This window comes from Camelus ferus, chromosome 2 (genome assembly GCF_009834535.1).
Source record: "Camelus ferus isolate YT-003-E chromosome 2, BCGSAC_Cfer_1.0, whole genome shotgun sequence".
Lineage (NCBI taxonomy): Eukaryota > Metazoa > Chordata > Mammalia > Artiodactyla > Camelidae > Camelus > Camelus ferus.
The window spans coordinates 46,254,390-46,272,848 of NC_045697.1; the positions used below are offsets into that span (position 1 = coordinate 46,254,390).

General features: G+C 36.3%; 1 protein-coding gene across 4 annotated transcripts in view; it reads left to right on the plus strand.

Annotated features, from left to right (window-relative positions):
* The window catches only part of ANTXR2 (ANTXR cell adhesion molecule 2), a 134,102-nt gene that overhangs the window by 4,240 nt on the left and 111,403 nt on the right, over nt 1-18,459 (plus strand). For 3 of the 4 annotated variants that reach the window (XM_032457136.1, XM_032457130.1, XM_006190358.3), the window contains exons 4-7: nt 13,366-13,447; nt 13,940-14,047; nt 14,173-14,241; nt 15,007-15,087. In XM_032457136.1, coding sequence (XP_032313027.1) covers nt 13,366-13,447; nt 13,940-14,047; nt 14,173-14,241; nt 15,007-15,087 — 340 coding nt within the window. Of the gene's footprint in view, nt 1-8,665; nt 9,172-13,365; nt 13,448-13,939; nt 14,048-14,172; nt 14,242-15,006; nt 15,088-18,459 lie in introns of those variants that run through there. The other variant, XM_032457151.1, reaches the window with a different exon arrangement.

An 18,459-nucleotide genomic window follows, 5' to 3' on the forward strand; every position in this document is an offset into this window, starting at 1 on the left:
GTTAGTGCATTATCATTTCACTGCAAGCTTTTAGTAGAGACTAATCTGGAAGGAATGATTGATATTTCGAAGTGGTGCTTCAGGTCTCTCAGTGGAATCAAGCAAATGCACAAACAATTTAGTTCTCTTCGCTAATAGAGGGGAAAGGAGGTATGAGTAATATAAAAGAGCCGATAATCTGAAAATCAATATCATTCATATTGGCTGTGCAATGTGCAGTGAAACCCAGATCCCTGCCTTAGTTGTGTGTATTTACTGCTTCCCAACTTCCCCCCTCTCTGGTACTATAAGTTGTTCTCCATTTTCTTGTTTAGATGTAATATATTAATCAACTAGGAATTTGAAGAACATTAGGGAGGAGAAAGACACGGACCTATTTGGATATATTACTGGATTGAGCAGACATCCTGTATCTCCAGTCTTACTCTGAGGTCCACTGATGTTGAATATGTTTACCTTTATAAAAGAACTTGCTTTCAAGTACACAGACACACATACATACACACACATATATATAAATTCAAATTTATATATAAATTTTTTTTCCCAAATCAATGTTACAGTGTTTCATATGACCATTTCTATGGCCTTTGAATCCATCATTGTGACAAGTTAGAAGTGGTCATTGACATATTTTGAAGAATAGTTGCTTTCCATAGTGGGAAGGGAGATAATTCTGCTTCATATTTGTATTTACTTCAGTTAGTACAAAGTATGCAAGATAGTTTTTGCTCAATTCTTGTTGAATAAATGAATGGGTTAATAACATTTGGAAATCAAATTTCTCCAAACTGTAAGTTTAGCAAGAGAGATTATTGTACTTTGTTTTGCATAATATGTGGATTTCTGAAAAGTTATGTGTATATGGGTTTTTTTAAATAATGTTTTTCTTTAAAAATGTCAAGAAAGCATAATATTTAAAGGGACTCAGGCAGATAACTTATATATAATTCACAGAATTGACATAGCAAATCAATCAAACTTCTGATTTTTTTGTGCTTTAAGTTTTACTTTTCCTGGATAGGACATCTCTCTGCAGGTGAGCAGTCCAGCTTACAACCTCAGTCATCTCACTGACACTTCCTTTCATACTTTCCTCTGGGCATCTGGGTCTCATCGAGGGCCAGAGCAATAGTAGTCCCTAACAACCCGCATATAGCAGCTTTCTATATCCACTTACATAACAGTCCTTGCCTTCTTGAAAAGAAGTTATCTCCATTGCCCAGCTTAATTTCCAAAGATACAGCTTTTGATCCAGTCTCTCCATTAGGAGAAAAAAAGAACCGTTTTAACATTTATGGAGTGCATACAAAGAGAAAAGCATTTCGAGTAATACCAGATGCATAGTGGACTCAGCAATTGTCACCTGCATACACTGTGTCCGGTTTTCTGTTAGGTACTTTACATGTGGGTTCTCCAGCACTTTGATGAAGGGTAGTCACTGGTCGACAAGGCTGGCATTCTGTGGACGTGCGCGGACAGGGTTTAAATGGTTAATCACAATTAGAGATTCTTCCCTTAGCACTGACTCTATCTAACAGGGAAGAAGTTGGAATGGGATAAAGAGGCTTCCATTTCAAGAGGCAGCATAATATTGCAGCTAAAAGCTGCTGAACCAATTTACAAGCGGAATGGTTATGGACAAGTTACTTAACCTCTTCGTGCCTCCTTTTTTTCCACTTATGTAATGATGATGACGATGATGATAGCAATACCTTCCTCATAAGGTTGTTGTAAGAACTGAAGTCAGTGAATGTGGAGAATGTAGGAAGAGTCTGGCATATATGTAATTCAAGAGATGAAGGCTTTGTTGTTATTACCTGCAGCTAGGGAATATGTAGTGTTTTAATGAGCAGGGAGGAATTATGCTTCTATAAAGGGATTATTGTCTTGTTAGAAAGGATTTATAATATTCCAGGACGAATTTTAGTAATGCACTTTCAACTTGTTTTATATATAGTTGGCTCCCTTGTCTCTTTTTAAATAGAAATAAGTTCAGTTTTAGTAAATTGCACTATTTGTGGCTTATTGAATTAGTTTGGGGTGTCAGAAAGTACACTAAGAAGGGCTGGGTCAGAGTTCCAGTTTTGCTACTTATCGATTTAGAGACTTGGGATAAATCATCAATGCAATGTGTCAGTTTTTATGTCTATAAACTGCAGACATAATCTACCATGTTTTCTTAAAAGAGTTGTGAAGATCAAAAATAAGACAATGCATAGAAAAGTATTTTGTGTATCACAGAAAAGTCTCCACTAAAGGATATTATTTCCTGACCCTAGTTGTTCTTTTACTAGTTTTATTTAATTAAATTAGTAACTTTTCAAATTTCTATGGTCCTCTGTATTTGGATATAAGGTCACTTTCCATCTGTTACACACTTTCAAGTGTGTGGAAGCCATTTGCATATTTAGATGCAAGATCACTAAACAAATGTTTTCACAGCTATTGAGGATCCTTCTTTCAAAGCCTAGAAAGGGGAATTCTATGTATGAACTTTCTTGATGTCGTATGTCACACTCACAGATGTGAGCAAAGGAAATGCAAAGGTCAAATACAGCAGGTTTCACAATTTTCTTTCTCTTGCTCATAACTCTTCAGCACCTTGGTAAATATGAGAAGTGCCTCCTTCATGTTTCTCAGAGTGTTGCTAAATATTTTCAGTAGATATGAAGAAAGATTGGAAGGCAGTGTAGAACCACCTCTTCTGTTAGGGTTTCAGCAGGAAGTACTGGTCAGTACTACGTAGATGCATGAATAGAATAATAAACATGGCAAGAAATGATCAGCTATACATGTTATATACTCATGATTTTAAAACTTTATTATTTTGTTATTTTAATTTGAAACACTCTCTTCTTCTCTTGCCCCCGTGAGTTTTATCCTTCGTGTATCTGTTAGTCCATCCACCTCCCTACCTACCTGCTTTGCCTACCCTATACACAGTGTATTGTTCATTGTGGGCCCTGGGGGTAACACAGGGATGAATAATCTCTCATGTGTGTGAGAGTAGGGGGTGTACACATACATGTGAACAGCTCAGAGCTCTATATAGGATCAGGTATGGAAAAGTGCCAAGTGTTGGTACAATATGGAAATATCCAGCCTCTCAATATTAGACAATTTAAATCAGGACTAATTTTAAAGGATATTTTTAGGTATTATGCTGTATAATTGGGGATAGTGAATTATGCTTAGTTCTGTTCAATATAATCTTAATGGCATAAAAGTGATTTAATTAAAAACATTTAGTGAACAATTATTATGTGCTAGATATTATGCAAAATGTTTTCCAGTCATTACTTCACTTAACCCTCATATCAACTCCATGTAATAAATACTGTTATTTCAACTTTACAAATGAGGAAACTGAAGCTAAGAAAGGTAATGTAGTTTATCAAAGGACACAGTTAGTAAGTGGTGAGTGTATTAGCCAGAATGGTCTCTTAAAGTGTAAAGCAGATGATGCCACTCTCACACTTAGGACAATCTAATGGCTTAGCATAGAAGACACACGCTTCCCATTGGCCTTAAAGCTCTACCTGATTGCTCACCCAGTCCTCTCCTACAATATCGTGTGCCACAGTCTCGCCCCCGGCCTTCTTTCCATTCCCACAACAGGCCAAGCTTGTTTCCACTTCAGGAGTTTTGCTCTTTCTCTGCCCCAGATCTTCCCCTGACTGGCTCAGTCTTGTCACTGAGGCCTCATGCCATGCACCACGTCCTCTGAGAGGCCCCACTTGTCCATCAAGCCTACAGGAACTCTGCCCCATCCTCCCAGTAATGGCTCACAATACTCTTATTTGGTTATCACTTTCTGAAATTGTTTAATTAATTAATTGGTTTATTTTATCTCTGTAACCCTAGTGCAGACTGCATGAGAGCAGAGGGGTCTTCTTTGTCTTATTCACCCATGTATCTAATACCTAGAACAGAGCTTGGCACACAATAGATACTCAGTGAGTATTTGTTAACGAATGATTGAGTTGGTCTGACTCTAGAACCTGAGTTATTAACTTCTATCATGTACTTTCTCTCCTTGAGAAATAAGTGATGACTTACATTTGTTGATTTTCTCATTCCTATTGTTACAGATCAGTTATAAACATTTTCAGCTCTCTTTTCAATACCTTTGTCCCCAAATTGAAAAAGTCATAATTATTTGACCTGAAAATAATAATCAATTACTTAGGAAAAAAATATTTCTTAGGCAAATTTGTAGGAATTTAAAGAGAAGTCAATTGATTAAATTTACATTGAAAAGTATAAATAATATACACATTTCTCGTATTTGAAAGGATTTCTCCTAATTCTTTTAAATCTGAATTAAAATTTATTTGTGATAAAACAGTTTTTTATAAGAATTGTTAATCTGTAAAGTAGTTCATTCATTTTGCATGGAAACTTTCAGTATCTAAAAGTTTTGAAGGTTCCTATCAGCAATTCTACTGTTTAGGACTACATCCTACTAATATACTAGCACCACTGGGCAAAGATAAGTCTGTGCAAAATTAAACACGGCAGCATTGTTCATAATAATGAAAATTGTATTAAATTTAAATGCTCATTATTAAATCAGAGTGTATTCATAGAGTGAGATGCTATACAGTCATGAAAAGAATTGGAAAATCCACATATGTCATGAAAAATTATCTAATATACTAATTGAGAAAAGCAAGTTTCAGAACATTCTGTTAAGGGTGATAAATAAAAATGGTGAAAACATTTTAACTGTTTTTATGGTGTGTGTGTGAGAATAAATGCATGGAAAAAGGTCTGGAAGATGGGCAACAAATTGCTAATAACAATATGGTCTTAGCAGGGAGATTCAAGGTGGGGAGAGCCTTCCTGGTTTTCCATACCTCTGGGTTGTTCAGTTTTATTTCAACAATAATGTATTATTTGTAAAAGAAAAAAATTAAACAAATGTTGAAATTAAAAAGAAATGTTACTGACTTCTTTTGTAGCCAGAGATAACTATCTTGCAATAAGAATGGAATTACAGGGCTAAAAAGAGTAGAAAGTAGAGCATATCCAGCTGTTACCTTGGAGGGTCCTACACGCTCCTTGTTAAGTGAAAGCGCCAGGACTGGGCCTTGGGTCGGAGGGACATAGCAGCTGTATACAAGCCGTGTGACTCTGGACAAGTCACTTCCTCTCTTGCTGCCCAGTCTCCATGTGTGTTAAAAGGAGCTAATCATGCCCACCAGATTGCAGGGTAGGGATGGTTACATGCATATAGTGATGCGTAGGCCTAACTGATGACAGCGTGGGAAGGAGGCTGCGGTTGAAATGGGATTTGGGGTGGACCCCATCATCACCATTTTCATCATTGCGTGCCAGAACTCTAACAGAAATTTAGAGAAGTTGAGTGACTTTGCCCAAAGTGACTCAGCTGAGGAGTTAGAGCCAGGATTCAGGCCCAGTTCTGACTCCTGTGCGTGAGCACTTAACCGCTGCACTGCCTCTGGCTCGCTGTTCCTCTTCTCCAGTTTTCACAATTAGTCAGAATTTGTCATTCTTCAAAGACACCCTCTAAGTGTATTCTGTTCTCTTACAGACCAGTGACATGGTGAGAGGCACTGACTCTAGTTACTGTTGTTGTTTTTGTTTTTATTTTGATTCTATTAGGGAAGTAATTACTCCTGTTTAGAAGACTCAGCTTTGGCTACACATTGTGCTAATCCTGAGAAGTCTGGGCATGGCAGCAACTCAGATTCTAGCTGTGGATATGTGAATAGTTACTTCAGTGAAGTCCCACATCTGCTTTATGAGTATGTTCTAGAAAATTAAATACATTGTCACTGATGCCTGGGAGACAGACCTGGCCCACTGAAGTGGCAAAACACGAAGGTCACTTCCTCCTCGCACTGACTGGGAAAATGGTGTAAAAATATACAAAACGCAGTAGATACGAACTTGAGGCGTTAGCTGTGTACCACACTTTGCTAGGTGTAGACTAAATTGGAGAAAACCTTTCCTCAAAACCCAGATCATGCGGAGCATTTTGTAGGCAGATATTTTTGAACCATTTGTTACTTTGGATTCACTGGTCTGGGTTCTGGACCACAGAGACCTTGGCATATATTGGTCTTAGAGTGGCATGTTAAAGAAACCATAAGCAAGTTTTTATATGAAGTACAAGTTATTGAGATAATAGAGTGTATTAGCAGTGTTTGTGTCTGGAAAATCATCTTTCCCTCTTTTGAAACCTTTAAAAAATTTTTAAGTTGAGGAACTTGTATGGAACATTTTTTTTTCAATTTGTCTTTCATGCAGTATGTTGTGCATAGCAGTATATAATAGCACAATTAAATAGATAGCTAGGCTGGGTATATTTGAATGCATGAACAGATTTTCCTTTATATAATTTTTTTCTAATTTTGTCAGACTGATTAATATTGTGATTTGTTAATGGAAGGAGACAATAAAAGTAGTAGATGAAGTTCATTGAGCACATACTATGTGTATCAGACATTTTGCTAAATGCTTTATATATGTAATTGCTCAGGTAAAGTACAATGCTAAGTGGATTATAAATCATTAGTAATTTTGTACAGACATCAATAACATCCTGAGAACATTGTTTTGTTTCATATTCTACTCACTTTACTAAGTTTTATCTTCTAAAATAAACATTTAATGATGTTATGTAACTGGCTAATCATTATAAAATTCTTGTGTACTCCTGCATTTTGTTTACAGTTTTTTTATTGCAAGAACTAATGTCCCTGGCTAACGATCTCTTGAGAATAAAGAACAGAACTGACCTATGATGTAAATACCTGTAACATTTATTCTTATGCCGTTACCTAAATTGGCATGTGGTAGCATAGACAAACGAAGCTTTTTGCTTTTGTGGTAGACTGTTATTCTGCAGCCTCCAATGAAGCACCAACTACATAGATACCCATGTATATTACATACATGTGTATATAATTATATAAATGTAATATGTATAATATATATATCATATATGTATGTAAAATCAATATTTTTTTAGACATATAATTTTAAAAATCTGGGCTGGGCCATGGCTTTCTTTAACCAGTAGAATGCAGCAGACATAACCATTAAACTGAGCCTCCGATTACAATTTGCTCACTGCCCTTCCAGGCTTTATTATGAGTCTCCTCAAGGTCCTACTCCTTTAGCTCCTACCCTAGTCCCGATGCCTATTTTGGTTATCTATTTCTGCATCATTAATTACCCCCAAATTAGGGGTATAAATAGAATGTATTGTTTCTCACAATACTGTGCTTTGAACGGGCAGCTCTTAGGCTTCCTGGGTTGTCAACCAGGAAGCTGGGATGGCTAGAAGAGTTGAAATGACCTCACTCACACGGTTGGCAAGTTGGGGCTGGTGTTGGTGCTGGCCCCAGCTAGTGTCTTGGGGCTCAGCTGGGACTGTTGACCAGAGTCTTTGTTCTCCTCTGTGTGGCTCTTTGCACATGGCTGGGTTGGGCTTCCCCCCCCTAACTGTGATCTCAGGTAGTCTAAGTTTTTATGTGGCAGCTAGCTCCCAAGGGCACAAAGAGGAAACTCCCTTGCCTTTTTAAGGTTTAGACCTGCAACTGGCACAGTGATCGTGAAAAACACCCCCAAACTTAGTGTTTCAAACAGCAAGTTTGTTGTCGCTCATGATTCTGTGGGCCAGTGGCTCGGCTCGGGGCTTTCTCTGCCCCACTTGATGTCACCTGGTGCTGTAGTCACAGCGGCTGGCCGTAGATCCTGGGGCTCAGCTAGAGCTGTTTAGTGGAATAACTTGGTTCTCCTCCGTGTGATCTCTGCACGGGGCACAGGCTTCTCACAGCATGATGACTGGGTTCTGAGAGAGCACGCCAAGAGCAAGAATTGTAAGAGTAAGGAAGCAAAGTCTCCAGTTCTCTTAGGGGTTGAACTCATATCTAAGAACATTATTTCTGCCTGATTCTATTGCCACACAGTAATTCAAGGGGATAGGGGATAAATTCTGTCTCTTGATGGGAGAGGGGCACATAGAGAGTGGGAAGGAATTGACAGAGGCCATATTTAGAGATTATCTACCATAGTTTATATGAAAGGAATAATGAAATCCCAAAGATGAATTTCAGAAATAAACACACCAGCTTAGAGGGAAAAAAAACTTGTATATAACCAAAGTAACAAATTAGACTGGTAATTCTGGCAATATTCTTCAGATTCTCATGTAACCCATAACCCATATCAGTAAATTTTGAATAAGTATCCTTTACTTTTATTATTTATTTTTAGCCTCTCCCTCTCATCCCTCTAATTCATTTGTATAAATTAAAACTATTTCTTTATTAACAACATTTATACATTTGCTTTTACTTTTATTATTTTAACATTACCATTATTTCCTTGAGTTAGGTTGGAATAGATCTTGATACATTTCCTTTACCTCCATGATTTTGAATAGTGTTATTGTATTCAAACTCTCAAGGACTTAAGAACAATATGTAGAAATACTTTGCTAGTACAATATGAGAGTCAAAATTTCATTTATTAGAAATGACTACAGTTTTCCTAAAATATATATATTTTTAATTGGGGCACTACTCATATCCTTTCTCCTGTCTCTCTCCTTTAATATCCTCTAATTTGTCTTCTGTCCAGGCACTCACTACCTTCTGAATTCTCAGTGCTGCCAAATAACATTATATTATAAACATCATAGTAGGCACCTAATAAATATTTGTAGAGTGAGTGAGTCCAAACTCCACTGGAACAGGCATTCTTATTTACTTTTATGACTATAGAAACCGAGCTCCAGGAAACCGCCCAAGTGCTGGTGGTTACACAGTTTAACAGTTGCAGAGTCAAAGTCTCGGTTCATCTTTTATTTGCTCCAACCCCTGAGTCTTCCTACCTTATCCTCTGTCTTTCCATGTAATTCCTTTCTAGGGCCTTCTCCTCACCAAAGCTTCAGTATAACACTTTCTTTCCTCTTTTCTCTTTCCCTTTCTCTCCTCCTTTCTGGTCTCTGTATCAAAATTTTTCAACCCTCAATTTGCCGAGTGAGCTCTCTTTGGAATCAAGAAGAAAGTAAACTGGGTGAACAAAATCCTACTAACGGGGGAATGACCAGTACCAGCGGTAACAACGACAGTAGCGACAGCTAACTCAGTGCTTGTTATGTGCCGTCTTGTCCACACAGTGGGCCATGGGGTAGGTATTTTCATCCTTGTTTTGTAGATGAGAAAATGAGATAGGGCTTGAAATTAATTTATGTTCTCTCTGACGATAAGCCGTACCATCCCAGAAACTGTATTTTACAGTTTAAAAGATTATCCTAGTCACCCTAAAAACCCTTTCGATAGAAAAATTGACAAATTAGGTGAGGAAGAGAGCATTCCAACCACGTGCAAGGTCTGTAAATTAGACTTGATTAGAGGTTTTTAGTTCTGGCTGCACATTAGAATATCCTGGGGAATTTCCAAAAAGTTCCCTGACCCATTGCACACCAAGTAAATTAGAATCTCTTCAGTTAGAGTCCAGAAGAACTTTTCTTTTTTTTTTTTTAAGCCCCTCAGGTGGTTCCAGTGTGCGGCCAAGGTGGAGTACTACACAGCATCTGCAGAGATGTGTGTGAGAGTAGCCAGGGGCTAAGCGTGAGTCGTTCTCCTGTCACCGCGTAGGATCACGGTATTCACAAGCAGGGGGTGCTCAGCAGATGTGTGTAGGTAATCTACACACATCCAGACTGATTGAAATATGGGAAGAGCTTTGAAATCTGGAAAGTTAGGATGAAAAGTTTAAGTACTGTACAGATGTATAAATGTACATCCTTAGTCACAAGCAGAAAGTACTTAAAATAATGCCTTAATTATGCTAGTTGGGCAAGTCAGAATTTGCTGCTAACCATTTTTCATGCCATTGTTTATAAAATGTATCTTTATCTTAGCTATGACATCATGCGCACCTTCCATGATCCCAAATGTCCTACGGATGGAGAAAAGCCATTGCTGTCGTGCCATGTATGGTAGTTGTAGTTGCCTTGTTTCCTGCCCTTCTCATCTCTTGTCTTCTTATCCTTCTTCTGCCCTTTTTCTTTCTTCCTTTCCCTACCCAGAAGAGATAATTGAGAGATACTAACAGAGCTGAAAGTATTCATTTCATAGATGAAAACAAAATGAGTCAGTGTGTTTTTGCCTCCTCCCCTGACCCCTTCATTCTGTCTTTTCAATCAATATAATTATAAAAACAAGAAGAAAGAGTTGATTATAGATTTTGGTTCCCTGGTGCTCAACAGCAACAACAACAGCAAAAGCAGACGTTTCATATCCCAGTTTATTTGTATAAATTCTGCCTCTTTTCCAGAAAGTATTTGAAGCTACACAGAATATAATAACATTACAGAAAATTATTAACATATAAAAAGAAAGGTTGAGCTCTTTGAAAAGAGAATGTAGCAGTGTGATCACCATATGAACTTATAGAATTTTCTGAATGAGTGAGAAATGTACTGTGGGGTTCCCGATTGTCAGGGCAAGAAAGAGTTTACAGAGTTGTAGCGAGCACAAGGAGGAAGTGTCTGGTGATTACTCAGGCGTGGCCAAGGAGCTTCTGCCTTGTGACCTCATAGGGGACTTTGTGTATCATGACAGCAGCATCCTTGACTACAGCTTCACAACAAATACCAAAGTAGTTCCAGGATTGCTCTGCCTTGTAGTTGAAGACATAACGTTAAAGCCAAACTCAGTAAAGCTGATCTTCTAAGATGTTGTTGGATTTGAGCTGATTTTTATAACAGAGACAATTTTTCCTCATTTATTTTCTATCATTTTACCCCATGAGTTATATGTTTAACCTACTACATAATTCTGTTTTCCTCTAGTTAACCATTTACTAACAGAGAAGTTTAGAACTTATTTTTAGTTGCTTGGGGCCCTTCAAAGGCCTGAGATCTGCCCTGTCTTGTTTTGGTTTCCATTTTTTCCCCCGAAGTGACCCTTGTTAATGGAGGAGAGGCTGATAGATTACGTAGTTACCTTGGAAAGTGAGCAACCAGGACTCACATGTGTTGATGTTAATGGTTATGGGCAAGGAACACTTTTCCTTCTATGACTGTGTCGCTTCAAAAGTAATGATGCATCAGAGCAATTTAGAATATTATGGTGGCAGGTATGGGCAGAAAAGAGGTGCTCTGTTCTTCCAGTGAGATAAGCTAGCAGAGCCCTACCCTCCCAAAGACTCTGAATCCCACATTTGGCCAGGCTTTCAGCTTAGAGTCTCCTGCTGGTGTTGTCTGGTCTTCAGAAGTAATGGTGAGCTGAATCTGAACTGAACTGAGAAGGCAATTTTTACCATGCAAAATCTGTTTATGTAAAGTTGAATTTCAGTTGTCTTTTTCATTTCTCTTTTGGCAGCAAACATTAATGCTTGAGGACACGCTGCCACTCATTTCTGGGAAGCATCAAATATTTGGTTTTTATCTACACTCAGACAGAATTAGTTTCAAGTCGTTTCTGTAGGTATTAAAACATAAATATTTAGATAAAACAAGTTTATAAATTATGTAATTTACTCCATCATCTGTGGAATGATGAATTTTTTTCCTATGGAGATTGAAAAATGTATTGAACACTTACTTTGTAAAAGGCCTTATCATCACTAATAAGTGCAAAGTTGGGGGTTACATTATAGATAATAGACATGGTGATAGGGCACCGTAAACTTTCAGTCTGGTTGAGAAGTGAAAATATTAAATTAAGTTAGTAAAATTATTTTAAAGTAGAATGTCATTGAGAAACAGAATTATTCGTTGTAGTAAAAGTTGAGTATGGATACGGTTGGGGCACCTTAGAAAAAAAGAGTAAACTGAAGTTAAAGTTAGGTTCAGAATAGGTAGATTTTATACCAAGTATTGAAAGGGAAAATCAACATGGATTGGTAGAGATGACTGAATTAGGAAGGAGGAAGATTAGGAACATATTTTGAAAGTTGTCTTGTGTTTCTTTCTGGCAACTTCTTGAGATGGAGAACTTGTCTGATAATCATTTTCATTACAATATTAAAATATAAGCATTATGTTACTTTTAAAATGTGAATGAGGCTCTGATTAATGACTCATTTATTTCAAGTATTTGAAACACAACTTCACAGCATGACAAAATAAATTTTTTGCTATATTTGACATTTGTTTTAATATGTGCATATATATGTGTGCATATACATATATATAAATTCTGTAATTTTGTGTGTGATCCCAGTACGTTTCTTGACGTTCAGATAATATATTTTTTATAATTAATCTTTCATCTCTCATCTTCAGTAGTGTGGGTGCTCTTCGTGTTTTATTTAAAACATTATACTTCAGTTTACCATTTCAAGACTTTTTTATTTAGAAAGGTATATTTTTACTTCTATTTAAAAACTAAAATTCTGAAAATAATATATTCAGATCTCTTTGTTCTGTTAAATTTAAAATTTTAGAAAGAAAATTTGAGTTTGTTTTAGATTGTTTTTGCAACATTGTTGTATTTATCTCAAGATTCTTGTGGTTTCTTTATTTTTAAAGGGGTCTCTAGAAACTGTATTTAAAAAACCTGAAAAATGAGTCTTTTACTTACACACACAAAATAACTCATAATATTGTAGTTATACTTCTTTAGACAAATTCCATTGAGATAACTAATTAGTGACGATGAAAAAGATTTTTTTATGGTTTTCCTTTATTTTGTCTCTCTCAAGAATCCATTATCATCCATCCATCCATCCAGTCATTTATTCTCCCATTTGTTCATCATATATGTATTAAGTATCTACAATATTCAAGAGAATGAGCTGGGGTTTGGATGGGTGAGAAAGTGCCATGAACGTGACTAGCTCATCAGAATTCTGACTCTGGTAGACAAAAGTAGGAAATATTCTTTTCCATAAGTATGGGTTCAGTAATGTGCTTTTAGGAATTTTCAGGTGACAAAGAAAATTTCCAGCTTCTAGGGAGGTGGGATGAGATGAGTGCTTCAGAAATATTTTTTCACTTAAGCTGACTCACTCAATCCTTGTTTGGTTTTTTTTTTTTTTTTTTTTTGGATGAAGGAAAATGTTTTACTCCTTAGCATTTAGTAAAACAAATATGATAGAAATCTGTTGTCATATCAAAATGCCTAGAATATGCCTGGATTTTTCAAGACATTTCATATTGTCAGTACTTTTATTTTTCGCAGTTCAAATACAGATATTACTAAATACTCCTTAACATGACAGAGAGTGTGAGGCGCTATCTGCCCTCAAAGCCCAAGTTTTTTCCTTTACTAAAGAAGCCTTACTTGCAAAACTGCCACTTTTTTGGAGAAGTGTTTATTGTGATCTTTGCTTGTTTTTCTTTTGCTTCATTTTTTAATATATTATTTTCAGGGGCAAAATCAGTGAAGGCTTGGACAATTTAAAACGTGTTAGTCCTGTGGGAGAGACATACATCCATGAAGGACTAAAGCTGGTAAGTTCTTTTACATTTATGAGTATAGGAGAGAATATTGTCTTACTCTGTAATGAAATAAATATACCCCTCTAGAAAAACTCAAAGACCCTATTACATGTTTATCTTAAAATTTAAAAAAAATGCTCTTAGTTGTTCTAGGAATGAGACTGACAGGAAACATTTACTGCAGTGATAAGAAAAGTTTTGATAGCATTTTGCCTTTTAAGGAAATTCCCCTTTTCTCTGCAGCTATATTCAGAGAACCACATTTTCTCTGTGATTATGGTCGACCAAGACTTAAAAGCCTGTATCATTTAAACCAAATAGTTACTGTTCTAGAATGTCAATATATGTATATTTCAAATTAAAATAGTTAACACAAAATACCCTGTTTTAAAAGCCAGTCCAATGTATTTTGACTTTGCTAGACTTACAAATTCAGCTTGGTGGAACATGCTGGTTATAAGTTTAGATTAACTTGTGAGTTGGACAATTATTCTTCCTTTTCAGGCAAATGAACAAATTGAGAAAGCGGGAGGCTTAAAGACCTCCAGTATTATAATTGCTCTGACAGATGGTAAGTTGGACGGTCTGGTGCCATCGTATGCAGAGAAGGAGGTGAGTGTTGAACTGAAACTGTTCTTTCCACCCCAGTGTGCTTTGCTGTATGTCTCTGCATGGATAGCCTGATCTTTGAATAATTCACCTCTCTGTCTCCCTCTCTCTGTCTCTCCCTCTATTAGGCAAAGATATCCAGGTCACTTGGGGCTAGAGTTTATTGTGTTGGTGTCCTTGACTTTGAACAAGCTCAGGTAAGTACAGCAGATCTGTGAATTTTAATCTCAGCCAAATAATTGTCTTGAGGAGAGCTTATCAGATTTTTTTTCACTGATGACTTATGATGACAGTAATCAGTAGTTATAGATTTCTCTATAAAAATGGCCAGATGTCTTGAGCTCTATGTTTATAGTGTTTGATTTCCTTACTGAAAACAAAACTCTAATTTTCTTGAGCATTTATTTGGTTTGAAGTAATTAACATAGGAAAAACTTTTGGATTAAAATAATAGGAATACTCCTCTTCTTTGACTCAACTGACAAGATTATCATGACAAGTCTTGTTTACGTGTTTTAGTTTGATTGAAAACTCTACTCTTAGGAGTGCAGGGATTTGGGAAGTCTGTGCACGTAGAAATCTTTAATAATTTTCCTTACAAAAACCAGTTTTTTTGATGAAGTTTCGAGGGCTTACACATTACAAATTTTTTTCCACTGACAATGTGATTTTACATTTAAATGCTTGGTTAAGTACACCTGAGATTCTTGAGTCTCGTGACATTTACAGCTAGTAGAACTCTGCTGTTTTGAAGTTGAAACTCAAGTAAAAGGACCCTGATCTCAGTGCATTTTGTTGTGATACACTTAGAGTAACACTAGTACCGTCACCTGCAATTCCTGACAGTGAAGTAATCCTCTGCTGTAATTTTTCAGATGCACATTAACTGAAACATAATGAAGTGTAAAAAGTATTTTATGTCTCAACCACCCCGTAATTAAATTTTTCTCCTTTTTCTAAAGCTCGAAAGAATTGCTGATTCCAAGGAACAAGTTTTCCCTGTCAAAGGTGGATTTCAAGCTCTTAAAGGAATAATTAATTCTGTGAGTATTTCTCCGCAGACAGGAGAGGCTCATAATTGTAGATATATTTTAAATGTAAAAAGTAATCTTGATATCCAGTTCAGTTGGTCATTATCTTGAACAAAGAGATTAAGAAGGAAGTTGGATGTTGCAAACGCAGGGAAATTCTAAAGATCTGGATCTTGTTTGTAAGTGAGATTTGGTATTAATTCTTGTAAATTGAGCTCTGTGAGCCTGGGTTTGTGATTTCAAGTTTAAGATTTTCATAAATAGTCCCAGAGCACCCTTTGAGCATGGAGTTCCTCACCGTCTTGATATCTTGAAAGTTTTATAGGCTTTATAGAAGTGTAAAATAAAATTTTGGATTGGAATGTGTGATTACTTCCTCCTCCAAATATGGTATGTCTTAGCTATCAGTCAGGCAACTGGAACCAGCGGCTGAGGATTTGACTGCTGTTGTTGTTCTTTCCATTTCAATGATTAATGGTTTCACTGGAGCTCGTAATACTTCTGTTTGGAATTCAGTTGAGCTGTCTCTGGTGATCATTAGAACCGGGGCCACCCTAAACGGGGTCTGGGGAAGTGGAGTGATGAAATGCAAAGCAAAGCTCCTAGGGCTTCACAGCTGAAGTTTATGTTTTGTTTTACTGCCTTTTGCTAGAAGCACTAGGAACGGTTGCTATTAAGTATTTATGATATTTTGGTAAACAACATTCTAAAATGGAAGTGAATAATATACATTCTCTAAGCCAAAGCTTTTCCTTTAATCTTTAGATATTTTTGAAGGAAAAAAAAAATCTCAGTTTTTTTCTGACATTTGGTTCTGGCATTTACAATTTTTTTTAAAGATCATGTTTTTTTCAGAAACTAGTGAGATTTATTGAATTTGTTTTTGGTAGCCTGTAGGCTTTTCTTCCGCCCATAATAAGTGGAGCTTTTTAGAGGAAACATACGATTTGGTTCTATCCCATATTAGTATGACTAGTGGACAGGCCAAGTGTAAGTGCAGAATGGAAAAGAGATTCAATTATTTTAGGAGTTTACATATGTGTTTAGTTTTAGGAAAAATTTTCAATGTAAAAAATAGTAAATACTTTTATGGCTAGATTCATGATATATAGTCTACAACTGTGATTGGCTTTAAAATATTAAAAAATGGATTGACAATGCAAATAGAAGTATCATTTGACCCTATAAATAAATCAGTGTATTGTATTTTAAATAGAATTTTACTATACTTGTGAATTTGCAATTATTTTTATAATTAATACTGGGGAGGAGAAAAGACCTCTGTGGGTTTTTCCCTTGGGAAATTTTTGAAAACTCTCTTTTTGTGGGTTATGACGACAGATTTCTCTTTCAAGGTACTAGTAGTTGACTATCAGAGGAGATAAAGTTGTTGTTTTATTAAATTCATTTGTTAAAGTTCATGGTTTAAATTTGTATTAGAGAAACTTCAGAATGGAATTTCTAACTACAGTGTTTCTTGCCTGAAGTTCTTGATGGACTTTAGCTCAAGTGAGTTATGTTGAAAGATTTAGCATGGAATTAGAGAGAGCTGGGTTATTTTAGCCACAAATTATGAATGAAGCCTCTTGAGTTTCCTCTGGAGGTGGCTGATGGGTATAGCTATCATCTCATTGTAATTAAACTTCAGCTATTTTGTCACAAATGGAGGAGTAAATGATCCTCAGGGAAGCCAGCCTCTGGGGAAGCCCTGGCAGTAACTTGGCAGAGGTGGCAGGTAGACAAACGGAGCCATTACAGTCAAAGCTGATCCCACTAATCGCTGAGATTTTTGTCAACATGATGCTAGTTTAGGATTTCTGCCCACTTTGTAGAAATTTAAGGCCATTCAAACACTTTAGCTCTCTTCAAGGCAGAGATTGCTCCACCTCTGATAATATACAAAAAGTATACTTCTGCCTCAAATTTGAATTACCCCTTATACTTACAAATTATATTTTAAAAATTTTATTTGATACTTAAAACAAATATAGCGTATCTATTTCAGGGTAAGGGCAGACAGAAGAGAATATCTCTCTGTTCTTTAGGGTTTACCAAACTAATGGATAAAATTGTACTGTGGAATGTATGTACACGAAACTAAGCAAATGGAAGAAAACAGAAAATTTAAGTCTTTCAAGATACTTGGTACTCCGAAGGCAAAAATATTTGCTAAATAGATTACAGATTTATTTTTCCTGATAGGAGTCATTTAAGTACATCTGGCCTTATTGTCAGTGCATTCATTTCCTTGAAGTTAATCTTTAATCGAGAAAAACTGATAATGTGATTTTCTTATTTCCGTTGTCCTTCCTCCCCTGCCCACCAAAATCCAGTGATGGTTCGGTCCCCTTGTTTTATAAGATAGCAAGTTTTGTTAAGACATGGTTTGTCTAGGCTCAGCTTCTTAATCAGCAAAGATTGGAATTTAATTTTGGAGCCTCTTTTTATCACAGTTAGAAACACTAAGTAGTCCTGTCTTTTACAGCTTCAAAAGCAAGGGACCTGAAAGGGCCTTTGTTATGAACATTTTGCTTGTTAACAGTTCAGTGCCTTTTCTAAAATTTATTTGATTCAGAAAATCACATTACTGTTCTATTTTAATTTGGAAGGAATGTATCATTTCAAAATTTTTAGATTTCTATCCAGGCAAACAGGATAAATAACATTTTTTTGTACTATTGGTTTAACCTCCACTCTTAATTAGCACATTTGATGGTTTAGAATTCATTATCATCATCATGTAGGTACTAGTGAAAACCTTTTCCTCTTTTCCCGTTATCTAATATATTCTTTCACTTACTCATTTATTGAGCTCTTACTATGCTTAGGGCATTGTGTTAAGCTTGAAAGAGAAGACTCAAATAAGACAAATTCTCTGTTATAAAGCAACTCGAAAATGACAATTTAAGGTTTGGAATATGGTTGGGGCCCTGCAAGAATTACAAAGTGTGGGAATTTGGGAAAGGGAAATTTCCGTGCGTCACCCTATGTAATAAAAAGAAATCCTACAGTGCAATTTGTGTTAAAATGCCAATATGGCTAGAGTAAAGTTGACAGAAAGGTGGAATAATTTGGTCATGTGAGGCTTTGACAATGAGAGTAAGTATAATTAGAAACAAGAAACACGGAACTTCAGGAACAGCCTGGGCTGAGTGGCTGAGGCACCATAGTATTTGGTTTCGATTATGGAGCTATCATGGGGGATAAACATTGACAGGCAGGCTGGACCCAGATTATGGAGACTCTCAAATGTTTAGATGGTGAATTGCCCCTTATTGCATAAATAATTGGGGAAGCGTGGAAGATAAATTTAGAGCATGAGATTCATATGATAGCAGTGAACATTCAGGAAGAATAATCTTTGGGTAATGTATAGGGTGATTT